The 27,085-nt window shown below is 36.2% G+C and overlaps 2 protein-coding genes across 17 annotated transcripts in view; one reads left to right on the top strand and one right to left on the bottom strand.

The window, feature by feature from the left end:
- ANKS1B (ankyrin repeat and sterile alpha motif domain containing 1B) overlaps window positions 1-27,085 on the bottom strand; it is a 1,261,971-nt gene that overhangs the window by 905,924 nt on the left and 328,962 nt on the right. For all 16 annotated transcript variants that reach the window (XM_032285364.1, XM_032285340.1, XM_032285282.1 and 13 more), the window contains one exon: window positions 23,440-23,583. In XM_032285364.1, coding sequence (XP_032141255.1) covers window positions 23,440-23,583 — 144 coding nt within the window. The remainder of the gene's footprint in view (window positions 1-23,439; window positions 23,584-27,085) is intronic.
- On the top strand, window positions 15,857-18,213 carry FAM71C (family with sequence similarity 71 member C). Its single transcript, XM_032285636.1, has 2 exons — window positions 15,857-16,882; window positions 17,380-18,213. The coding sequence occupies exons 1-2, from the start codon at window positions 16,268-16,270 to the stop codon at window positions 17,488-17,490; spliced, it is 726 nt and encodes a 241-aa protein (XP_032141527.1). The 5' UTR covers window positions 15,857-16,267; the 3' UTR covers window positions 17,491-18,213.

The following is a 27,085-nucleotide window of genomic DNA, read 5'->3' on the forward strand; positions in this document are numbered from 1 at the left end:
TCTTAATGAGTGGGACATTCAAATCATAGTACATATTGATGTAGATCTTATCATTAGTATTAGGATTCCAATTTCTTTATTTTGTAGACCTGATATCAGCAAACTTCAACAAAAATCCAGCCTACCTGAGATCTTATTGAAATGCAACTATTATCTATGGCTTATGCTACAATAGCAGAACTGAGCAATCTGACAGAGGCCATATGGCACTCAAAACCCAAAATATCTAACCCTTTACAGAGTTGCAGACCTTTGCCATAGACCATCCATTCACTCGACAAGTATTTAATAAGAAATTATAAGGGTAGGTGGCTGGTAGGAAGCTAGTATAGGTTGTTGGCTGAAAAACTGTAGCCTCATTAAGCCAAGTTAAAAGTTAATTCATACTGAATTGTATTATTCAATATAATTAATCATCACATATGAGGAAAAAAACATGAACAAACTTTTGCTGTGGAAAAATTGTACTAAGCTACTTGGAATGTAATATTACTAGGAGGTACTCTACTATTATTACTTATACTACTGAGTAACACTTATTGAGCATTTACTGCATGCTCAACACTATTATAAACACTTAATATAAATAGTATATGTCATTTATTCCTCGCTACATCTCTAGGATGTAAGTGCATGTCTATCCTCACTTTACAAATGATAAAATTAAGACTCAAAAAAATTAATTTCTGAGGTCCCACAGCTTGTATTTGTTAAAGCTGGGACTTTATAGATGATGCTTTCATTCCTGGAGATATTAAGAGAGTGGATAACTTATTAAAAGAATAATGGTGCATATTTTTAAGGGAAGTAAAATATACATAGCTACCATTTATTGAGAGCCTACTATGGTTCTGGCATTATGCTATGTGCTTTAAAAACATTCTCTAATTATATCAACCCTTCAAGGTAGGTATAAATTCTCTCTTTTACAGGTGATGAAAAAAATAATAGGTTATATGACTGACAAAATGTACATACCTTGTAAGTTGCAAAACTAAGGTTAAAATTTAGATCTACCTGACTTGTTCTATAATGCATGCTAAATTCCATTTTTTTTAAATCCTAAGTGTATTTTTCTAATTCATGAAACTAAACTGCACTTACAAATGAAAGCAACAGCTGAAAAATGAAATATCAGATAGGGCAAGTAATGAAAATATAACCTATGCAACTAAAATAGCAGAAAAAATATGGAAATATGAAACATATTTCTATATGTAAACACAGGATTCATTCCTAATGGTAGCTAGGATTCAACTCAGGATAAGCTACAATAGAAATTGCTGAAGACACTAAAATAACTGGAAACCTCATTAATCCATCCTCTAATAAAAACATTGATGCATTGACACTTAGCAGATATCTCTGTTGTAAGCAGTTATCCCTTTTTCCATTGGAGAAGGGGACTGGTCAACCCATTTCCTTATTTTTGATAAAGAAACATCTAAAGATACAAATGTGAACAATACCCTTCCCTTAGATATGATTGAATAATAAAGAGAAAAAGAAGAAGAAGGGACTCTGGGCTTTAGGACCAAAGAGACCTGAGCTGGAATATTTACCTCTGCTACTTTATAACTGTCACCACAACAAGCTAATTGACTTCTCTGCAACTGAGTTTTCTCATTTAAAAGGATGCTTATGAGAGATGCTGTAGAAGAGCATCAGGCATGCCCTCTTAAAATATCTGAGGGAATTATTATTCTTTCAGTTTTAATCACACTTCTCAAGGAAGATCTTTAAGAGAAAATATTTTCTCACTTATTCCCTTCCCTAAAAACCAGTAATTTGCATATAAACTCCATATGTTCTTTTGCTTTGAAAGAGATGGGAAGAAATATTTGTTGTGGACCTACTATGTATAAATGGAGCAATAGATGCTAAAAAAAAAAAAAAAAAAAAAATTGTAGAGCATTTCAGTACCGAAAAGGGCTTACAGAAATGCTTGGTTGGAAAGCTGATGTGTGTTCAGGTCTTGGCAATCACACTAGTTCAGTATGCTGCAAGGGAGGGTAACAGCAGCCAGACTCATTATGTGATGCCCTGCATTGCCTTGGAACTCTACAGCATGTCCTCACAAGGCTCTCACCAGTTCTGGCGCCTGGACCTTTGATACGGTTTGGCTGTGTTCCCACCTAGCACAGCCATCTTTAATTGTAGCTCCCATAATTCCCACATGTCATGGGAGGGACCCAGTGGGAGGTAACTGAATCATGGGGGCAGGTCTTTCTCTTGCTGTTCTCCTGATAGCGAATAAGTCTCAGGAGATCTGATGGTCTTATAAAGGGGAGTTCCCCTGTACCTGCTGTCGTGCCTGACATCATGTAAGACATGACTTTGCTCCTCAATCACCTTCTGCCATGACAGTGAGGCCTACTATGTGGAACTGAGTCAATGAAATCTCTTTCCTTTATAAATTACCCAGTCTAGGGTATGTCTTTATTAGCAGTGTGGGAACAGAATTATATAACCTTGGACTTCTCAGCCTCTAGAACCATAAAATACAAATTTCTTTTCTTTATAAATTCCCCAGTTTCAAATATTCTATTATAACTAACAGAGAATAAACAAATAAAGAAAATTGGTGTCGAGAAGTGGAGTGTTGCTGATAATGAATCACTAAAATTGTGGAAGCAGCTTTGGAATTAGGTAACGGGCAAAGGTTGAAAGAATTTGGAGGAGCAGGTTAGGAAAAGCCTAGATTCTGGTTAGGGCTTAGAAGACAAGACAACTAGGGAAAGTTTGTAACTCCTTAGAGATTGGGTAAGTAGTCATGACAAGAGTGCTGATAGAAATATGCACAGTAAAGGCCGTTCTGATGAGGTTTCTAATGTAACTGAGGAACAAGGGATTGGAAATCAGAGCAAAGGTCATTCTTGTCATAAATAGGCAAAGAACTTGGCTGAACTATGTTCATGCTGAGGGCTTTGGGGAAGGCAGAACTTGACAGTGATAAATGAACTAGAGTATCTGGCAGAAGAAATTTCTAAGCAAAACAAAAAAGGAGCTGCATGGTTACTTATGGCTGCTTACACTGAGAACTGGAAGCAAATAAATAATTTAAATACAGAATTTACAATCAAAAGAGAAGGAGAATGGAAAGATTTGGAAAATGTTCAGCCTAACCACATAAAGAATGAAAAACTGTGTTCAGGAGAGGAAACCAAGGGTGTAGCCCCGTGACTACTTGCAAAAGAGATTACTACACATAGAAGGGAGCCAGGTACTATTCCTCAAGACAATGGAAGAAAGACCCTGAAAGCATTTCAGAAATCTTCAAGGTTCTCCCATCACAGGCCCAAAGGCTGAGGAGTAGAGTGGTTTTACGGGACAGGCCTGGTATGCGCTCCACAGGCTCACTGCCCAGGGCCAACTTGTAACTTTGCTCCCCAAACCCCTGCGTGGTACTCCATGGCTGCCCCAGGTATGGCTCAAGTGGCCCCAGGTACAGATCATGTCACAGTTCCTGATGGTAAAAATCATAAGCTGTAGCAACATCCATATAATGCTAATTCTGCAGGCTTGCAAAAAACCAAGAGCTGTGAAGGTTTGGCAGCCTCTACCCAGATTTCAAAGAACGTCATCAAAAGCCTGGGGGCTCAGGCAGAGACCTGTAACAGGAAAGGAGTGACTACAGAGAGCCCTACGAGAGCAACAAAAAGCGGAAATGTGAGGTTGAAGCTGCTACAGAGAATCCCCGCTGCATACGGCAGTGCCCAGTGGAGCCACAGAGGCAGAACCATCACCAAAACACCAGAACTATACAACTTCCAGCATGCAATCCTAGTTGGAGAGAGGTGAAGCATAAGCTAAGCCCAGGAAAGTCACAAAAGCCAAGGCCTTGGGGACTTAACCCCCACATCAGTTTATGCAGAATGCCAGTCATGGAGTCAAAGGAGATTATTCCTCACCCTTAAGATTTAATGTCTGTCTGCCCTCCTGGGTTTCAGACTAGTTTGGGGCCTTTTACTCCTTTCTTTGGGCCTGTTTCTTCCTTTTTGAATGGAAATGTCTACTCTATGCCTGTGTAACACCACTGTATCTTGAAAGTAGATAGCTTGTTTCAATATCATAGACTTACAGATGAGACTATGAATTTTGGACATTTGGGTTGGCGCCAGAACAAGTTAAGAATTTGGGGCTATGATGTGGAATAAGTGGATGTTTATGTGAGAAGGACATGAGTTTTGGAGGGCCAGAAGCAAAATACTATGGTTTGAATATTTTCCCATTTCAAAACTCATGTCAAAATTTAATCTCCAATGTGGCAGTATTGAGAGAAGAGGCATTTAACAGGTGATGGATCATGAGAGCAGAGCCCTCATGAATGATTAATACATTCATCAATTAATGGATAAATGAGTTAATGGATTAATGGGCTATCATGGGAGTTTTTGGACTGGTGTCTTTATAAGAAGAGGACAAGAGACCTGAGAGAGCACATTCAGCCCCCTTACCATGTGATGCTCTACACTGCCCTGGGACACTACAGAGTTATCACCAGCAAAAAGGCTCTCACCAGGTGCAGTCCCTTGACTTGGACTTCTCAGCCTCCAGAACTATAAAAAATATATTACGTCTCTTTACAAATTACCCAGTTTCAGGTATTCTGATATAAGCAACAGAAAATAGACTAATATATCTACGTAACAGCATAAAAAGAGACTTGAAAACAGAAATTTATACCATGCCCCTGAGCAAAACATTAAATGTTGCAAAATGCTAATTTTATTCTAAATAATCTCTAAATTTTCTATTCTTCCAATCAAAATTTCAATAGGGAAAATCTAAAACTGTAAAACTCTTAGAAGAAAACAGAAAAGCTTTATGACATTGGATTTGGCAATGATTTCTGGGTTGTAGTAACATTAAAAGCACAAGCAACAAAAGTAAAAATCAGATAAACTGGACTGCATCAACACTCAAAACTTCTATGCATCAAGGGGACACAATCAACAGAGTAAAAAGGCAATCTATGGAATGAGAGAAAATACTCTTAAAGCACATATATAATAAGTGATTAATATCCAGAATATATAAGAAACTCCTACAACTCAACAACAAAAGCAAAATAATCCAGTTAAAAAATAGACAAAAGACTTGAATAGACATTTTTCCAAAGAAGATATACAAAAGGTCAACAGGCACATGAAAAGATGCCCAGCATCACTAATCATTAAAGAAATGCAAACCAAAATCACAATGAGATGTTGCTTCACAACTATCAAGATGGCTACTACCAAAAATGCAAAGTAAGTGTTAGCTAAAATGTGAAAAAATTTTGGAATTCTTGTGTATCATTGGTGGAAACTTAAAATGATGCAGCCTCTATGGAAAATAGCATTGTAGTTCATCTTAAAATTAGAAATAACATTACCATAAAATCCAGCCAATATTCAACATCCTCAAAGAAAAGAATTTTCAACCCAGAATTTCATATCCAGCCAAACTAAGCTTCATAAACGAAGGAGAAATAAAATCCTTTACAGACAAGCAACTGCTGAGAGATTTTGTCATCACCAGGCCTGCATTACAAGAGCTCCTGAAGGAAGCACTATACATGGAAAGGAACAACCAGTACCAGCCACTGCAAAAACATACCAAATTGTAAAGACCACTGACACTATGAAGAAACTGCATCAACTAAAACACTCCACCACAAATCCACAGAATATACATTCTTCTTAGCACATCATACTTATTCTAAAATCGACCACGTAATTGGAAGTAAAACACTCCTCAGCAAATGCAAAAGGACAGAAATCATAACAAACAGTCTCTCAGACCACAATGTAATCAAATTAGAATTTAGGATTAAGAAACTCACTAAAAACCTCACAACTACATGGAAACTGAACAACCTGCTCCTGAATTACTACTGAATAAATAATGAAATGAAGACAGAAATAAAGAAGTTCTTTGAAACCAATGAGAATGAAGACACAATATGCCAGAATTTCTGGAACACATTTAAAGCAGTGTGTAGAGGGAAATTTATAGCAGTAAATGCCCACAAGAGAAAAGAGGAAAGATCTAAAAATCAACATCCTAACGTCACGATTACAAGTACTAGAGGAGCAAGATCAAACAAACTCAAAAGCTAGCAGAAGAAAAAAACAACTAAGATCAGAGCAAAATTGAAGGAAATAGAGACACAAAAAAACACTTCAAAAAATCAATGAATCCAGGAGCTGGTATTTTGAAAAGATCAACAAAATAGATAGACCACTAGCCAGACTAATAAAGAAGAAAAGAGAGAAGAATCAAATAGAAGCAATAAAAAATGATAAAGGGGTATCACCGCCAATCCCACAGAAATACAAACTACCATCAGAGAATACTACAAACACCTCTATGCAAATAAACGAGTAAATCTAGAAGAAATGGATAAATTCCTGGACACTTACACCCTCCCAAGACTAAACCAGAAAGAAGTTGAATTCCTGAATAGACCAATAACAAGGTTTGAAATTGAGGTGGCAATTAATAGCCTACCAACCAAAAACGTCCAGGTCCAAATGGGTTCACAGCCTAATTCTACCAGATGTACAAAGAGGAGCTGGTCCCATTCCTTCTGAAACTATTCCAAGCAATACAAAAAGAGGGAATCCCCCAACTCATTTTATGAGACCAACATCATCTTGATACCAAAACCTGGCAGAGGCACAACTGAAAAAAAAAAAAATTCAGGCCAATATCCATGATGAACACTGATGCAAAAATCCTCAATAAAATACTGGCAAATTGAACCCAACAGCACATCAAAAAGTTTATCAATCACAATCAAGTTGGCTTCATCCCTGGGATGCAAGTCTGGTTCAACATATGCAAGTCCATAAATGTAATCCATCACATAAAGAGAACCAAAGACAAAAACCACATGATTATCTCAACAGATACTGGGAAGTCTTTTGACAAAATTCAACAGTCCTTTATGCTAGAAATTATCCATAAACTAGGTATTAATAGAACATATCTCAAAATAATAAGAGCTATTTATGACAAACCCGCAGCCAATATCAGTCTGAATGGGCAAAAACTGGAAGCATTCCCTTTGAAAACTGCCACAAGACAAGGATGCCCTCTCTCACCACTCCTATTCAACATAGTATTGGAAGTTCTGGCCAGGGCAATCAGGCAAGAAAAAGAAATAAAGGGCATTTAATTAGGAAAAGAGGAAGTCAAATTGTCTCCATTTGCAGACAACATGACTGTATATTTAGAAGACCCCATTGTCTCAGCCCAAAATCTCCTTAAGCTGATAAGTAACTTCAACAAAGTCTCAGGATAAAAAATCAATGTGCAAAAATCACAAGCATTCCTATACACCAATAACAGACAAACAGAGAGCCAAATTATGGGTGAACTCCCATTCACAATGGCTACTAATAGAATAAAATACCTAGGAACACAACAAGGGAGGTGAAGGACTTCTTCAAAGAGAACTACAAACCACTGCTGAAGGAAAAAAGAGAGGACACAAACAAATGGGAAAACATTCCATGCTCATGGTTAGGAAGAATCAATATCATGAAAATGGCCATACTGCCCAAAGTAATCTACAGATTCAATGCTATCCATCAAGCTACCATTGACTTTGTTCAAAAAATTGGAAAAAAACACCTTAAATTTTATATGGAACAAAAAAAGAGCCCATATAGACAAGACAATCCTAAGCAAAAAACAAAAAAAAAACCCAAAAAACAACAAAAAAAAAAACAAAAATAAACAAAGCTGGAAGTATCATGCTATCTGAACTCAAACTATGCCATGCTACAGTAATCAAAACAGCATGGTACTGACACCAAAACAGAGATATAGACCAATAGAAAAGAACAGAGGCCTCAGAAGTAACCCCACACATCTATACCTATCTGATCTTTGACAAACCTGACAAAAACAAGCAATGGGGAAAAGATTCCCGATTTAATAAATGGAGTTGGGAAAACTGGCTGGCCATAGGCAGAAAGCTGAAACTGGATCCCTTCCTTACACCTTATATGAAAATTAACTCCAGATGGATTAAAAATTTAAACATAACACCTATAAAAACCCTGGAAGAAAACCTAAGAAATACCATTCAGGACATGGCATGGTCAAGGACTTCATGACTAAACCACTAAAAGCAATTGTAGCAAAAGCCAAAATAGACAAACGGGATCTAATTAAACTAAAGAGCTCTGCACAGCAAAATAAACTATTATTAGAGTGAATCAGCAACCAACAGAAGGGGAAAAAATTTTGGAATCTACCCATCTCATAAAGGGCTAATATCCAGAATCTACAAAGAACTTAAACCAATTTACAAGAAAAAAACAAACAACTCCATCCAAAAGTGGCCAAAGGATATGAACAGACACTTCTCAAAAGAAGACATTTATGCAGCCAACAAACATATATGTAAAAGCTCATCATCACCGTTCATTAGAGAAATGCAAATCAAAACCACATTGAGATATCATCTCATGCCAGTTAGAATGACGATCATCAAAAAATCTGGAGAAAACAGATGCTGGAGAGGATATGGAGAAATAGGAATGCTTTTACACTGTTGGTGGGAGTGTAAATTAGTTCAATCATCATGGAAGACAGTGTAGTGATTCCTCAAGGATCTTGAACCAGAAATACCATTTGACCCAGCAATCCCATTACTGGGTATATACCCAAAGGATTATAAGTCATTCTATTATAAAGACATATGCACACGTATGTTTATTGTGACCCTGTTCACAATAGCAAAGACGTGGAACCAACCAAATGCCCATCAGTGATATCCTGGATAAAGAAAATGTGGTACATATATACCATGGAATATTATGCAGCCATAAAAAAGAATGAGTTCATGTCCTTTGCAGGGACATGGATAAAGCTGAAACCATCATTCTCAGCAAACTGACACAGGAACAGAAAACCAAACACCACATGTTCTAACACTTAAGTGGGTGTTTAACAATGAGAACACTTGGACACAGGGAGGGGAACATCACACATCGGGGCCTGTTGGGGTATCGGGGTCTAGAGGATGGAGAGCAGGGAGTGGGGGTATAGGGGAGGAATAGCATTAGGAGAAATACCTAATGTAGATGACAGGGAGATGGATGCAGCAAAACACATATACACATGTAACAAGCCTGTATGTTCTGCACATGTACCTCAGAACTTAAAGTATATTAAAAAAAAAAAAATCCAGTGATTTTACTGCTTTGGTGTGCATCCAAAAAATTAAAAGCAGAATCTCAAAGAGATATTTCCAAACCCATATTATAGAAGCATTTTTTACAACAGCCAAAACGTGGAGGCAATCTGTGTCCATTGACAAATGAATGAAAAAAATATGGTATATATACACAATGGAATATTATTCAGCCTTAAAAAGAAAAATCATGTCATATGTTACAACAGAGATGAATCTTGAGAACATTATGCTAAGTGAAGCAAGCTAATCACAAAAAGACAAATATTGTATGATTCCACTTATTTGAGGTATCCAAAGTAGTCAAATTCATAGAAATAAGTAAAATGGTGGTTGCCACTGGGAGATGGGGGAGGAATAAATAGCAAGTTTTATTTAATGGGTACAGACTTTCATAATTCCATAATAAAAAAGCTTTGGAGATTGATTAGATAATAACATGAATATACTTACCACTATTGAACTGTACACTTTAAAATGGTTAATATGGAAAATTCTATGTTATGTGTATCTTAACAAGTTTTTAATGTTCAATAGGGTAATTATGCAAACATTTAAAATCAAGAGGAAACTGGATCATTCAATAAATGATGCTAGAAAAACTGATCACTAATTTGGGGGTAGGGAGGAACCACAGATAAATTTTAAGTCAAAAAATAAAAATATATGAAGAAAATAGGATAAAATATTTTTTATAATTATGGGGCTGGTCAAGGCAACCTAAGCAAGATAAATCCAGAAGCTTTAAGTAATTACATATATAGAACACTTCATAAAAATTAATCTAGATCACACAAATGCTTGATAGGAAAGGTGAAATACATTTTTCTGTAAATACATGTATGTCCCATCTTCTGCCTAGATGCAGACAACAGGCATATTCTCCTTGAATGAATATATGAGAGATGAAATGTCTACTGACCTAATTTCTGCAGCTATTGTATCCATTTCTTATAGCCACTGTAACAAACCACCACAAACTTAGTATTATAATTTAGAACAACAAAAATATATTTTCTGACAGTTATTGGGATCAAAAGTTTAAGATACATTTTACAGGGCTAAAATTAAGGTGTTAGCAGGGCTAGTTACTTCTGGAGGCTCTAAAAGAGAATCTAGGCCAGGCATGGTGGCTCACGTCTGTAATCCCAGCACTTTGGGAGGCTGACGGGGCAAATCACCTGAGGTCAGGAGTTCAGGACAAGACAGTCCAACATGGTAAAACCCCATCTCTATTAAAAATACAAAAAATTAGCTGGGCATGGTGGCGCATGCCTATAATCCCAGCTACTCAGGAGGCTGAGGCAGAAGAATAGCTTACACCCAGGAGGTGGAGGTTGCAGTGAGCTGAGATGGCGTCTCAGCAACAGCCTGGGCAACAGAGTAAGACTACATCTCAAATAAATAAATATGTATATAAATAAAAATAAAAGAGAATCTGATCTTGGCCTTTTTCATCTTCAAGGGGCCCCCTGCATTCCTTGGCTCATAGCCTCTTCCTCCATCTTCAAAGCTAGCAAATTTCTGCTTTCTTCATCATATCACATTATAAGTACCTTCATAATTACATTGGCCACACATTGATAATCCAGGATAATCCTCCATTGTAATATCCTTTATTTAACCATATATGTCCCTTTTGTCATATACAGTAACATATTCGCAGGTTCTAGATATTATGATGTGGACATTTGGGGAGGAGCATTATGCTGTCTATTACAGTGCATCCTCTGGACACCAAATAATCACATTCATTCACATGTAAAATCCATTCATATTATCTCAACATCCTCATGAATCTTAACCCATTATATAACATCAACTTAAATTCAAAATCTTGAAAACACAAAAGTCCCAAATCTCCTCATATAAATCAAGCATGAGTCAGACTTATCTGTGAATCTGTGAAACTAGAATAAAAAGTTATCTGCTCCTAAAATTCAATAATATGACAAGTATAGGGAAACAATTATAAATATTCCAACCAAAGAGGGAGAAATAAAAGATAAAAAGGGATTCAATAGACAGAAGCAATTCAGAATTGCAACTGGGTAAACTCCATTATGTTTCAAGGTCTGGGAATAATCTTTGTATTTCTCAGCTCTACCCTCTGAGTGGTCCTCAGCCCCACCTTCTGAGTCCTCATTCCTATTCCACAAAGGTTAACTTATGTTTGCAGCTCAGTAGTTTTATAACCATATTTCCTGCCTGCAGAATTTCAGGAATCCAAAAGCCTTCTTTCACTTTGTCCTCTGTCCTGTTAAGTTCAAGCTGTCAAAATCTCTGCTAATAAATCATTCTTGAAAACACTGTGGGTCTCCCACGTACGTCACAAGAATTTCCTGGATAACCCAAACTCTGCATTATAGAAGGTCTCTGCCATACCAGCATAATTCATCTCATCATAATTCAGATTTGCTTAATCTCTTCAAAGAGCCCTCTGTGTGGTTGAATAATCTCAGTTTTTGATCCTACTAAGGCACTAGAAACAAGTTATCTAGCCATGCTTTTAACTTTCTCTCTAAGTACACTTCTTGACAGTGAATCTACAAATTTCAGTGTTTTCCCAGTTTGTATAGGTTAAGAATGTTCCAACCATCAAGTCCTGGTTTCTTTTTGTTTAAAAGTTCTTCCCGCAATTTATCTCTTTCCTCCTCTCACATTTCAGTACAGGCAACAAGAGGAAACCAGGCCTTACCTCTGACACTTTATTTAGAAATCTACTCAGCAAAATATCCAAGTTCACCACCTACTAGATCTGCTTTGCACAAAACCATAGAATATAATTCATCTAGACTCTCTGCTACCATGTAACAAGTATCTCCTTTCCTCCAGTTTTCAATAACATGTTTCTCATTTATTTCTGAGTCCTTAACAGAAGTATCTTTAACATTCATGTTTATTAACATTCTCTCTACAATGTTTCTGGTATTCTCTAAGATCATACAAGTTCTACCATTCTTTCTTCTGAACCCTCACAGTAGTGACTTTCATATCCATGTCTGTACAAACATGTTTAAGACAATTAAGTAATCTCTAAGACAATACAGGTTTTCTCTATTATATCACTTCTTTCTGAGCCCTTACTAGCAGAATCTTTAATGTCTATATTTCCGTTAAAGGCAATCTAAGCTTTTTATATCATGGTCCTCAAAATTCTTCTAGCTTCTACCCAATGCCCAATTCCAAATCCATTTCTATATTTTTATGTACCTGTTATAGTAGCACTCCACTTCCAGGTACCAAAATGTGTAATAGTTTTCTAGGATTACCATTACAAATTACCACAAACTTAGTTGCTTATAATAACACAAATTTATTCTCTCATAGTTCTCAAGGTCAAAGTCTAAAATGATTCTCTCTGGGCTAAAGTTAAGGTGTTGGCAGAGCTATCAGCTTCTGGAGGCTCTAGGGGAGAATGCACTTCTGCTTTCTTAGCTTCCAGAGGACTTTTGCATTCCTTTGGTCCATGGCTACATCACTCTGACCTCTACTTTCAGCATCACATATCCTCTGATTCTGACACTCCTGCCTTTCTCTTACAAAGACCATTGTGATTACATTGGACCCACCACATAATCCAGGTAACACCCCCAATTCAAGATCCTTCAACGTTCCTTCATATCTTCAAAGTTCCTCTGCCACATAAGGTAACATATTCAGGTTGTGAAGATTAGAATGTTAGTATCTTTTGGGGGAATTATTCTGTATACCACAGCCATGTTCATTATTGACTGAATTCTGTTTAAAATATTTAACCCATATTTTCTTTTCTTTTTTTTTCCTGGTTTAATAAGGACTTGTTTATTTTGAAGAAAAAAGCTCCCAACCATCAGGCTGTTCACAAAAATAACCCACAGTATCAACTTTAGAAAACAAATCTTAAGACTATAACACTAATTATTTTTCTAGAGGATGCATTTGATATGCCAACTGTCATTCACAAAAATACATCATTACATTAGTGTTGAACTGCCACACACAGCACACTAATGTTGGGGTGTAACACACATACTTCTAACTCAAAGCTGCTTTTAGGGGCTACTCAACTAAATGAGATTGCCTTTGCAATTAGGGAAACCAACCCATATTTTCAATTACATAGTTTTAAGCACTGACACTACTGATTGACTATCTTACTGAACTAACATCTTGTCATTTCCACATTTCAAGCATTGGTTCTTTTAAAAGTTTTGGGAAGAAGAAATTTGGCAAGAGAATAAAATTATATATTGAATTATACAATTCCCAGAGCAGTTATATGAATAATATCTCGATTCATTGTTGTGGTTCAAAGTATTTCCAAAGTATGTAGTAGTTTTATTGTTGCAGGGGGAAAGCTAAAGCCCTATCACAAAACCGTAACTATTCTGGAGTTGAAAGATATCTCAGGGGTCATCTCCATTACAAAGCTGAGAAAAATAAGGCCCAGAGAGGTTAAATTATAAACCCAGTGACACAAACTCCAATAGAGAGGAGATAGCGTACAAATTTATTTTAAGGATATCTAATGACTATATAGAAATCTGATTTAACAGCAAACACATAAAAGGTGCTGCATTGTCATAAAAGGAATTTCTCAAGTTCAGGTAGTTTTTTATTTAGCTATCTGAGTTTCTCAAGTCTTGAGGCAAATGCTAATAAGGTAGTTTTCTAAACAGCTATAAGTATTTCAGACAAACCCCATCAAATTCTTAAAAGTAGATCTTTGCCAGAATGCTACACAGTATGGTTATCAATCCAAATGAAAGAGGTTCCACTGTTGTCAGCCTTATTGACTGGTTTGGAAAATCCAAATGTCTACAGGCTCTACAAGTAATGTAGTTTCTGGCTTCCTTGGAGACCAGTGCTCTAATGGAACCCTAAGATAAATATCTTGTCATATATGTGTATAGCATAAAAGTGCTCTTAAGAAAGTCAGTAAAAAAAGGACTTAAATTAAATTTTTCTGTGTCCGATGCCACCTATCCAGTTGTGCCTTATGAAAAACACCAGAACCACTTGGGTACTTTTAAAATGTTAATTTACTAAATGTGTATTTGGTTTCTTGGTTTTGCCGATTACAAGATTAGTAACATAGACTTGAAGTAGAAGTTAAGATATAAAGACTTCAGAAAGGCCAGTAAAAACTGCTATTGATATGTGAATAGGCATCTCAATAAGTAAAGTAAAAATACTCAAAGTATCCAAAATAATCAAATATTCAATATGAAAGGAAGAAATTATGTTTGCATTGACTTATACAACTAAAGACTCAACTGAGCTGGGTACAGTGGCTCACACCTGTAATCTTAGCACTTTGGGAGGCTGAGGCAGGCAGACCATGAAGTCAAGAGTTCGAGACCAGCCTGACCAATACAGTGAAACACCATCTCTACTAAAAATACAAAAATTATCCAGGTGTGGTGGCACGTGCCTGTGGTCCCAGCTACTTGGGAGGCTGAGGCAGGATAATCACTGGAACTTGGGAAGTGGAGGTTGCAGTGAGCTGAGATCATGCCACTGACTCCAGTCTGGGTGACAGAGTGGGACTCCATCTCAAAAAAAGACTCAACTATGGCTATGGCTCTGTGTGTGTGTGTGTGTGTGCGCGCGCGCGTGTGCGTGTGCGTGTGTGTGTGTATTCATGTGGGTTATCATGTGTCATTTCAATATCTTTATAATTATAATCTTATTTTGTTATAAGATATTATAATCTCAATAAATTGATATTTACAATACCTGGCAAAATTCTTTAGAACTCTTCTTTTCAGTACAATCTGATGGTAAAGAATAGAGCATAAATGTGATGTTTAAGGCTCTTTTCTCTCCATAGCCATGGTACAAATGTCTAGGTAAACGCTTAAAAATTGCATCAACAATTTGAAGGTGAGTCAAAACATAAAATTTATCATGGCTGTAGAAACAGACAAAAAATACATTGCTAATAAAATAGTTTTTCCCCTGGTAACAGAAATAAACTTCCTAATAAAACAAAAATTATAAAGAAAATGAAAATTACACCACTCAGAGATAAGCAATTTAAACATTTCACTGAACATAATTCCATACCCACAAACACATACACGTGATCTTACATAAATTGAATCTTACTTATATTACGAGTTTGAAATCAGTTTTGCTCTTTTTCTTTAAGAAAAAAGAAGGTCAGGGATATCTTTTCATGTCAATAAAAATGAAAAGTGCATAATCATTTTTAGGGCTGTAGAGTGTCCCACCACCGAATGCTCCATAATTTATTTAAGCAATCCCCCATTGTAAGACAATAATGCTGTTTATAATTTTTTACACTACAATAAACATTGATAAACATTCTATACTAATCTGTTATCCAATTCTCTCTTTAAAATAAATGTCTACAACTAGAGGAGCTGGATATTTTAAGAGTATATATATTTTAAACTCTTGCTTCTAACAAAAAGTTTACCTCTAACCCTTTTGAAAGCAATTTTCCAGAATGCATTAAGGTCCCTAGATGGATGGTGGCGGAGGGGAGTAGTCTGCTGAGCTGTGGAGGGTGGTAGGGGTGAGGGTCGAGTGGAGAGGGCAGTCTCCCTGCCCTGAGGTAGAGACTGTTGGGTGACAGAGACAAAAGGGTGTGTGATAGGGCAGGTCACAATGGGTAGGGGAGGATAAAAGTGGTCCTGCGGGTCATTTAGCAGCAGTGGATGGTTCAGGTTTGAAAGAACAGTGGGATTGGCAGTTGAGGCTGTGGAATCAAAGCGCAAAGGCTGTTGTGAAGTGGAATACCAGGCCAAAATGGAGGTCCCTCCCGAATGAGCACCAATACCTGTGTGCCTGGACATCCACGAGGGCCCCAACATCTGTGCTCCTGATAGCTCCATTAACTAAGCTGGGCATAGTCTGGATCCTGAGGACCAACTGTCTTTGGCATTGAGCAGTTGGTAATCAATACACCACCCTATTCTCAGTCACTTGGGGACAAAAAAGAAAGCCTGCACAACACTACCACTGGCCCACCTGCTAGAGTGGCCAAGGAAACAGGATACTCTTCAAGGCAAGTTAGGGAAGGTGTGGAGCTGTTGCTAGGAACTGTCTTGATAAAAGAAAGCCATGGAGGGCCAGTGTATGTTACCATATTATACAGCCGAAAGCAGCCCTGCAATGGGCATGTTTAATACCTCCATGGGAAAGCTGCAGCGGCAACTGTACAAAGGCGAGTATACTATATTCAGGTATGCACCCATGTTTGAGAGTGACTTTATCCAGATCAGCAAAACAGGAGAAGTGATTGATGTGCACAACCGTGCCCGAATGGTAACAGTAGCCATCGTTCGCACCAGTCCCTGCCTCACACTACCTGATGTCATGCTGCTGGCCCGACCAGCTGTTGTCTGTGACAATGCCAGGTGTGGTCCTGCCACCCAGGGAAGAGGTAGTCCACCTGCACAGCTCTTAGAACTAACCAGGCTGCTTCCCTTGATGTTTGTGAAAATAAGCATCCACAACAGCATAAAAAAACAGCTCCACCTGAAGCTTGCCACTGGCCGCTCTTTTTATCTTCAGCTATGTCCCCCCTCAGATGCAAGTGAAGACCTTTTTGTTCACTGGGAAAACCTTGTTTACATCCTGAGACCACCAGTGGAGGCTTACAGTGGTACCAAGGGCATCCTGGCTGGGAACACTTCAGACTCATCTATGTTTGAGGAAATGTACAGGAGCCCAATGGTGAGTGTATGCAGAGACTAGATGGGGCCAGTGGCTTTGGGGGAGAGCAGGGAAAGGTCCTATAAGAGCCTTTGGTGCTGTGGCTCACCTGGGAAATGCATTGCATTTAGAAGGGCCAAAGGCCAAATAAGCTTCCATTTGGAGGCCATGGCACATTGAGGAAGTTCCTAGTGCTTCTTCAGTGTTCCCCAGACCTGAATTTCAGAGATTTCTTAGCTGTCAGCAACTCTTCATTTTATATTCACAGCTGTTCATTTTATTTCCAATGACATAACACTATCTAAAGCATCCTGATCAGTCTACTCTGAAACACATACTACAACCTAGGTAGGCTGATATGTTGTAGGACATGTTTCCCTGTGATTGCCACTTATACACATCAGTGGCAATACAACATGCTTGCTTTATGTGCAATAATTTATTTTTGTTGTTTACCTATAGGAAGAGAAAGGAGATCTTGCTGGTCTCACTTTCTTTGCTATTTGTTCTCTCCCTAGGCATATGCCATGAAGTTCTTTGAAGAGAAGGAGCAAATCAGAATCAGTAGACTTCACATGAATGCTGAAATGTTTGGGTCCACCTATTATGATTATACAATAGAGATATGAATCCAACATACCTCCCACATATACTACATTCAAGAGTTTACATACTCCTTCAGTCACAAAACCTATAGTGCCTAATAAAGGGGCAGGGTGGCAATGGCAGTAGCAATGACAGTAAGCACCACCACAGGTGCCATGGATGTGGCTGCGACCAAGTCTGCAGACTCAGACTTGGCGAGAAACACAGCACAGCCGCCTTCAAAGGTCCAGGAGGAAATTTAGCCAGCATGGCTAGAGTTGGGGAGCTTCCATGGCTTAATCTTGTTATACTGAGGGCTACAAGGACATTCTTGTCCTCAAAGCGTACTTCAAACACATCAGTAAGTGCTATTGGCCTCTCCTTAGAGAGCAGCATGAATGTGGTGACTACAGGAGCAGAGAGATACTGACGAGGCTGTTACATTGACAGTATCTCTCTGCTACTCAAAGACTGACTCTCTGCTACTCAAAGAGTCAATATTGGGACTCCCTATCTCAACCCTGCAGAATGAGGCCACATGAGCGAATGGGATGAAAGCGAGAGGGTCTCTACCTAGCTGGACTGACTCTGCAGTAATAGCCTCAAAACCCAATACTACACACGGTGCAGAGGTGGACATCTCACCTAAGACTGTGGAGGAGAGAAACATGATTCACCATAATAAAAATCCATCAACTCAAGTTATCTACTCTAATAACACATTGTCTATTAACAGGAAGGGTAGCAATAAAACTAATGGCAATTTATAATCAGGCTCTGAGAACTATCTGTAACCTTCCCTCAACTTCATATTTTTAAATTAATAGATGACAGAGTAAAATGCTGAAGATTACTCCCAAAGATATGATCCTATATTAGGAGAATTATTGAAAAACTATTTTCCAAAATATAAAATGAGAACCCAGAAACACACACACACACACACACACACACACACACACACACACATATTTTTTCTCTCTCTCTCTCTCTCCAGGTTTGAATCATAGCATTGTCACACATTAACTGTGACATTTAGTGCATAGTTTCTTTAAATGGTCACCTTGGGACTATACATGTATAATAGCTGGTACATAGTAAGCATTGTGTAAATGGTAGTGTTGAGAAACACATTCTAAGTTTAATCATAATTTCTAGAAAGGGCTTAATTTTCTCAGTCTCTTCATTCTTGATTTCCTTCTTAAATCTTAATTAACGGCTTTGCAATTGTCCCATAAAAGCTCTATTTACAGTAAATCTTCTTAGTATTTTCCCAAGAATTTTAATCCCTTGATGTTATTTAGAATTCTAAATTTTCATGAATTTGTAGAAACTTCAATCTAGTCACAATGGAAGGATAATTGCAAAGCACTCATCTTTTTGCTGGTTCTCTCTAATTTTAGTATTCTTGGAGGCAGAAAAAAAAAAACCCTAATTTAGGATCAATTCATAATCTGGATAAAAACTAGAAATTAGGTCATTTTAGAATTGTAAGATCCATATCCACAGGATTAGTCAATATTCTAATTTTGCAAGTAAAAAATCTGCTTGATACTAAAGTAATACATCAAATGGTTTGATAACCCAGAACCAGAATGCATAGGTAACCTGGCCCCCAATTAAGTCTGTATTGTTTCCACAGTATTCATGTTTCTCACGACCACTATGCTTTAAATATAAATGATATGTGATACATGTTTGTTGGATCCAATTAAGGGCTATAAATGTGAAATACAATTTATTCCAATCCAAAATATCTAGGGATATAAAATTTTACATAGCACTGTATTAATTGTAAAGATCTCAAAGACTCCTGTAAATATTGTAAGGAAGCAGTTTTTCAGTAGACCCTCACAGTGCTTATGGCTTAATGATTTTTAATGACCTCCAAAAATGCTTCAGACCTGAAAAAATGGCTTCAAAATGTAAAAAACATTTCACGTTAACTGTTCTAGCTTTGCAAATTTCAAGGTTACATTAATGAGAAATCACATCTAATCATAAAATAAATCACCTTTTGGCAAATAATTTCAAATGAAAACCTTTTTAAAATAAAACAGTTATTGTTGTTCATGTGGTATGTATGCAGTCCAGTATCATGATACTGGAGAATTCCTAAGAGGTTTTAAACGATCATATTGCAAACTCTTAACAGAGGCCAACTTTATCTTTGCACTCAAGGACGGTCAGCATGCTTACCACATTGTAGTCCCTTGATAATCACAGAAGGGATAATTATTAAAAGCACTGCACGTTTTGTATTTTTTTCTAAATCTTCAATCTGACCCAATCTCTTTTTAAATTATATATTCCTTTGGTAAATATTTCAACCTGCTTCTGATTACAAATCCTGATACTCATTACCATCAGATCCTGTTCCTAGGTCACAGTTTTCTTGAAATTCTTTTTTTTTTTTTTGCTCTTGTTACCCAGGCTGGAGTGCAATGGCGCGATCTTGGCTCACCGCAACCTCCGCCTCCTGGGTTCAGGCAATTCTCATGCCTCAGCCTCCTGAGTAGCTGGGATTACAGGCACGCACCACCATGCCGAGCTAATTTTTTGTATTTTTAGTGGAGACGGGGTTTCACCATGTTGACCAGGATGGTCTCGATCCCTTGACCTTGTGATCCACCCACCTGGGCCTCCCAAAGTGCTGGGATTACAGGCGTGAGCAACCGCGCCTGGCCCTGAAATTCTAAAACAATACCTATTCCGTTACCTCACCTCTTTTAATCAAAGCTTAAGAGATAATTTAGATAATAGATATTTATAATAATAGAAAAAGTTTAAAAATTACTATTTGTGAATGGTTGAGAATGATTGAATCCTAGGTAATAAACTAAAAAAAATCAGATGAATTCAAAATGTTATAAATTGTGTATGTATATACGTGTGTATATATATACACATTATATATCTACATATATACACATGTATATACACACAAATATATATACATACACATATATATATACAAGCATATACACACAAATATACTATATATTATATATACATAAAATATGCTATATATATTTTTAATTGCAAAACTATAAAAATTATTTAATATATGTTGCAATTAAAATGTATAAACATGTTACATATGTACACAAAACATGTTTATAGGTATATACACACACACACACACATGCAAATATAAATGATATAAATGCTAAAGGATAGTCCATAAACAATAATATTCACAGACACACACACACACATTCTTAAGAATTTATAGTGTGAGGCCGAGCACAGTAGGAACCAAGTTGGGCGAATCACTTGAGGCCAGGAGTTTGAGACAATATTGGCCAATATTGTGAAACGCCGTCTCTACTAAAACTACAAAAATTAGCCAAACATAGTGGCAGAACCCTGTAATCCAGCTACTCAGGAGGCTAAGGCAGGATAATCACTTGAACCCGGGAGGCAGTGGTTGAAGTGATCCAAGATCATACCACTGCACTCCAGCCTGGGCAACAGAGTGAGACTGTGAAAAAAAAAAAAAAAAGAAAAGAAAAGAATTTATAGTCTTACTGCTGGTTTGTTAGATTACTTAGGGTAAAAAAAATGCATCTCAAGTACATTTATAGATTTAATGCAGTAATAATTAAAATCTCAATAGAGATACTTTTAAAATTCAACAAAGTAATTACAAAAAACAGATTTTATAAAGCAAGCAATCAAGTTTTAATTTAATAATGAATAATATCAATACTGAGTCATGTGGTTTAAAAAATAGAAGGCAGAAATAAACAAGACTTTATGATAAAATATGAGAGGAATATGAGTTATTGTTCAATGGAAAGTTCAAGGAAAAGTAGGTATCAACAAGCAAAAAATAATATAGAGCCATATTTGAAATTTATGTTAAAAGGAATTCTAGATAAGCTGAATTAAACAAAAAATAGGACTAAGAGGCTTAATCAATTGGATAGTTTTTTTTTTTTAATTGCATGATGCACTTGTACACATACAAATTAAGACAAAAAGAAAAGCTGCAGACCGGGAAAGATTTTGTGGTAAATGTAACTAGCACATGTGAGGAACTAATAAAGTTATTGAACAATACCAGTCTTCACCAAGAAAATGGCCAAAGGGAAAAAATCTAATATTAAAAATTACACACCAAAATCAAGTTACTACCAAGCCTAATCAAATAATAAAATTAAATTTAGAAAAAAGTAAATGTTAGTAAGGTGGTAGAAAATCAGATACAATCATATTACTGACAGCTTTTTGATTAGCAGCCATCTGGCTATTATAGTAAATACCCTAATACTTTATTTTATTCCAAGAATTATTTTTAAGATATAAAGGAATGATTTTAAAATATATTTTTACAAACACAGTTTTATGAGGGGAAAAATAGATTAAAACATTCAATTATTCATAAACTGCTAAGCAGATAAAAGTATGCTAATAAAATACAACTTATGCTTATTAATTTTCTTTCCCTTTACCCATATAGATATGAGATTTAAAAAACTGTATGTGAAAACTTTAAGTGAAGGTGTAACATCCTAGAATATACACATTTGTTCATGGAGATCCATTCAACTATTATTTCATTCCAATTATTTTTTGTTTTTTTGTTTTATATCCATCAGAGTTTGCTTGATAAAGAAGACATTTCTTTTTTTTTTTTTTTTTTTTTTTTTGAGACAGGGTCGTACTCTATCACCCAGGCTGGAATGCAGTGTCATGATCACAGCTCATTGCAGCCTCAGTCTCCTAGGTTCAAGTGATCTTCTCATCTCAGCCTCCTGAGTAACTAAGACTACAGGTGTGCACTAACACACCTGGCTAATTTTTGTATGTTTTGCAGAGATAAGATCTCACTATGTTGCTCAGGCTGGTCTTACAGTCCTGGGCTCAAGCAATCCGCCCACATCGGCCTCCCAGAGTTCTGGGATTACAGGCATGAGACACCACATTCAACCCATTCTTCTGATCTGTCAGCAACTATGCATTAGACTGCAGATGCTGAGCATCAAAAGGTTGAATCTCTACCTTTATGGAACTCACAGTTGAGTATATATTGATAACAATTCTGTAAAGATTAAAAGTCCTATAAAGAGATTTTCTAAGTACTATATACTGATTTGAATATCCTATTTAGCTTCCTACAATAAATTAATATTGAAATTTGAGTGGCTATGGTCAAATCATGATATAGACATGTGGAAAACATAATGGTTCCTTAGACACAATTGTTTCATATTTGTTGTGACAGAAGAGATATAACACTTTTCTGGATAAGTACTGTGAATCATTTTCTGTCCTGAACTGTTTTTTCCGCCCACCTCCTATGTAGTTAACCTTTTAACATTATACTCTTTCATATTCAGTTCTTTGTTTATTGTGCAGAGATATTTTCCCTATGTCTTCAAATTTCCTATCTCTGGAATATTTTAGCCATTTCTGAAACTCCTCTAAGAATGTATGGTTCACAGCACACAACAGAAATCTGAAGGTGATATTATAGAATTAAAGTAGACTTAATGATAGTGAAAGGACTTCAATATTTTAGTGTTCTGGTTTCGCTTTTGGATTTTATTCCAAAACTTTCAGTGGTACACATTCACATTATTCTACAATGTTCCACTGCGATGAGAAAAAAATAATCACTGGCTATGCTTTTAAAGAGCAATAATACGTTTCCTTGTAACTACACCTGTAGATAACTTTTAATTACTTTTTAAAAATAACGTTCTTTAAAATGATATATTTCTGGATTCTAAATATGAAAACCTCATAAAAAAGACAACTTTTCTGCATTATAACCAAACTAAACAATACTAAATTTGTACATAAATTATGTATCCACATATGCACACATATGCACAGCAAGTTATATGCACATTTTACTTGACACTGAGAAAAACCACAAAGTGAAAAAGATACTAATTAGATTTTCGAAGGGGAGGGAGATTTTATCTTAAAAACACAGGCAACCATTTTTGGTTTATTGTACCTTAATAAAAGCAAAATTTTACCTGTGCAAGCATGGGGAAGCCAAGATTCCTACATCCATTACACGGAGTTAGAGCTTCCCAAAGTCCTGATGGCCCACATGTGTTTTCAACATCATCCTCCTCTTCCACTTCTCCTGGTGACAAATTTATTGTAGATGAGGTTCTCTGAAATTAAATTTATATCATACCAATATATTATATCAATGATATTTAGATAGCTTAACATCAGTTAATTCTATAAATGACATATAGTATATCTTGGCAAACAGGTCAGCTTACTTCCAGCCATAGTTACATGGCTGTGCCCTGTGACTGAGCCAAAAATATGTATAGTTCAACTTAAGTTAAAAGTGAAACAACTGGGTGTGAAAGGCATACAAAATAGCATATGAAGTTCATAATGAAGACTAGAACACAATAATGATCTAATAAAATATTTGAAAAGCAACAAATGAGAGAAATCTTATGGTTTATCAAGAATTTAGGTTTAGACATAAAATTAAGGAAAAATGCAGTCAGGGCACTAATAGGAAAATATTTTATTGAAACAGGAATTGCTGAAAACCCTGTTTTTTCAGCATGCTGCTGAAACAAAACTTCATGAAATTTTGTATCATACATATAACAGGGGTAACAGTTTTAAAATTCATAATTGCAACTTCCATATTAAGCACATATATTTTCCTTTGTTATCTTTCAAATCTCACTAAAATGATGGTAGAACATTTACAAAAATGTTTACATCATAAAAATAAGGATGACAGGAGAGATGAACAGAAAATATTAAGAAAAGTTTTGGATAATATTGGGTAACAGATGGGTAAGTATCAACTGACTTAGCAAATATGAAAACACTGAAAGCAAACTACCTTCCTGTGGAAAGAATAGGAGGGACTGGCTACCTTCGAAGTTATAGATGTTGGTGGGGCAGACACTGAATGAAACTCAGTATCAGAAAGAATTAGACCCCTAAACGCATTTCCTTTTCACCCAGCCAGAAAACTAAATCTTCACCACTGGCAAGAAATTAGAGGATTATTTTTCTGGAGAAGTTGAAGCGAAAGGATTATGAATTCTAAGAATACAGATACACTGAATCTCCAAAAACAAGAAAATTAATATCTATATAGTAACGAAGATTCATAACCTACCAGTGATATTTGTGTTAGGCCACATGGCAGCAAAGTTTATACTCCTCAGATAAACAACTAGAATACTTCTCTTTGTAGAAACAGACGTCCCAAGAAAAAAAAATCTATAAATAAGCAGGAAAATGGTGGGATCTATGTATTAATCTCTACTGTGAAGCCAAACCTCTCAGCAAGTGCCACTAATGAGAACCATATATTTGAGAAAAGCCCCCAAAACACCAAAATAAAGAGAAAAAAGTTATAAATAGTATCCTCAGAGAGAAAATATTTGCAGCCATGAAACAAGAACAGAAAGTTACAAAATACATAAAGTCCAATATAACAGTTAGAAAATCTGAGAAAATTTCCCAAAAGATAAACAGAATTTAAAAGTGGAGAAAAAGAGGGGTCAAACCAAAACCGGTAACATCTGAATAACAGGAGTTCAAAAAACAGGGTAAAGATGGGGGAGTCAAAGAAATAAAGCAAGAAAATTTATAGAAACTGAAGAAAAAACTTATATTCTAAGAGCTTGCTAAATACTTAGCAGACTGAACATGTTTTTAAAAACAAGATGTAGATGCATAAATAAAAAGAAATAAATTGTCAAGACCCTCTGAATGTAGTATTCAGCACAACACTGATAGATCACAATTACTAAAGCAAGTAAATATATTCCACATGTTGGATTGTAAATAGCATCCCCCCCCACCAAAAAAAAACAAAAAAAAAAAAAAAAAAACTATTTCTTTTAAAAATAGAATATAAGATTTTATTTTTCCTCCTATTTAAAAGAATTTGTTTTCTGCATTCACATTTTAACTTTCCCTTGATCACTTGTCAGTAACTAAGAAATAATGAAATTCAGTAATCCCCCAATCAGTCACTATCTGTAAAATAATAACAGTTATCTTATAATAACTGTTAGACTGAGAACTTACTATGTGACCTGGAGTATCACTGCCCTGTTCATCTGTCAATTATTTCAATTCACATGACAGCCATTTGAGGCAAATATTTTTCCTCTCACTTTACAAACTAAGGCACAGAGAGGTCAAGTAAAACTCATGGTCACAAAGCTGGCATTTGGCAGAAAAAGGATTCTAACGCAGACTAAGAGGCTGCAAAGCCTACTCTCCCCTCACCAGTATGTTCTGTGATCTTTCCTTTGGCACAATACCCTATAAAAAACAATGTACTGAAAAAACACTGATGTAAACAAATGCAGTTTAAATAAAAGAGGTATATTTGGTGAATATGTTTCAGTTACATTAGTATACTCCTGAGAGCATTTTCCCATCTGTGACAGGGAGTGTAAATTACTGCAATTTGATACACAGCAGCCCATGCTTTCATAAATACGCATTTCTCAAATCTATAATAGAAGGTGATTACACAGGGATTTTTGATCCTACAGATCCTTTGAGTAAACAACAACAAAAAAATATTGGGAAGTTTAAAATCTTAATCTGAAAGAGCATATATGTATACACATATATATTTGATAAAGCTGTTCACAGGAATAAATAAAATGATCAAAAAGGCATCTCCTTTACCAACTCAAGATCACTAACAGTTTGATCATCAACAGTTTATAGACATGGCACATACTATAAACCACCACATATTTGGCCAAGAATTATCAACATTTCAGATTAATCTATTCTTTTCCACTTTGTTAATGGTGCTACAATGATTTAATCCAATCACACAGGGAACTTCCTCCATCTCTTTCTCCTCCCTAAAAAAAAAAAAAAGTTTGTTTCCCTTCTCTGCTCATAAAGCTCCAACTATTTCCCATTTCATAACAAATGATATCCAAATTCCTTAATCTGTCTTCAAGGTTCTATAGTCAAATGAATTTTTAGCCCTTTTACTTTTCCACTATACTCACCTCAGATTATAACCAAGTGGAATTGTTTACCCTTGCCTAATCATGCCCTATGCTTTTATTCTTTCTTTCACCTTACTTGTCTGCACAGCATATTGTAGTGATTAAGGGTTTGGGTTCTAAAATTAGACAGTTTTCAAGTTAGACAGGATTCAAGTACCAACTACCCCCCTCACTAGCTGTACGATTTTCAGCAGGCAAGACCACTGTCAGCCTCGTTTGGCTTATCTATACAATGGAAAACAATATAGTAGAACCCCTCTCACGGCTTTTTCCTGATGACTAAGTGAGGGAATAAATATAAAGTGCCTGACACACACGGCTTCAGTAAGTATTAACTATCATGTTTATTATTTTCTTATAATCCCACTGATTCAAAATAGAGTTCAGATTTCATCCCTTATATAAAATTTTCAGATTTCCCACAAACACGTGTGATGTCACATTCTTCTGCTTGTCTCTAGCTCTTTGTGCAAGTGTTTGCAATATGGTATTTCACATACACCTCGAGTTGAAAGATGGGATAGTGGCAAAAAGCATTGGTTTTTAACTCAAACAGATACACATTTAAATCCTAGCTCTACCACTTCCAAGCTTTGTGACTTTGAGCAAATCACATAATCTTATTAATCCTTAGTTTCCCTAT

Source organism: Sapajus apella, unplaced genomic scaffold (assembly GCF_009761245.1).
Source record: "Sapajus apella isolate SASKATOON/1434 unplaced genomic scaffold, GSC_monkey_1.0 scaffold2, whole genome shotgun sequence".
In the NCBI taxonomy this organism is placed as follows: Eukaryota; Metazoa; Chordata; class Mammalia; order Primates; family Cebidae; genus Sapajus; species Sapajus apella.

What these genes read in the sequence shown, in the direction of transcription:
- FAM71C (XM_032285636.1), top strand. Translation starts at nt 16,268, where the DNA reads ATGGAGGGCCAGTGTATGTTACCATATTATACAGCCGAAAGCAGCCCT. An exon ending in AAATGTACAGGAGCCCAATG is followed by an intron (nt 16,883 to 17,379) that starts GTGAGTGTATGC and finishes TTCTCTCCCTAG; the next exon opens with GCATATGCCATGAAGTTCTT.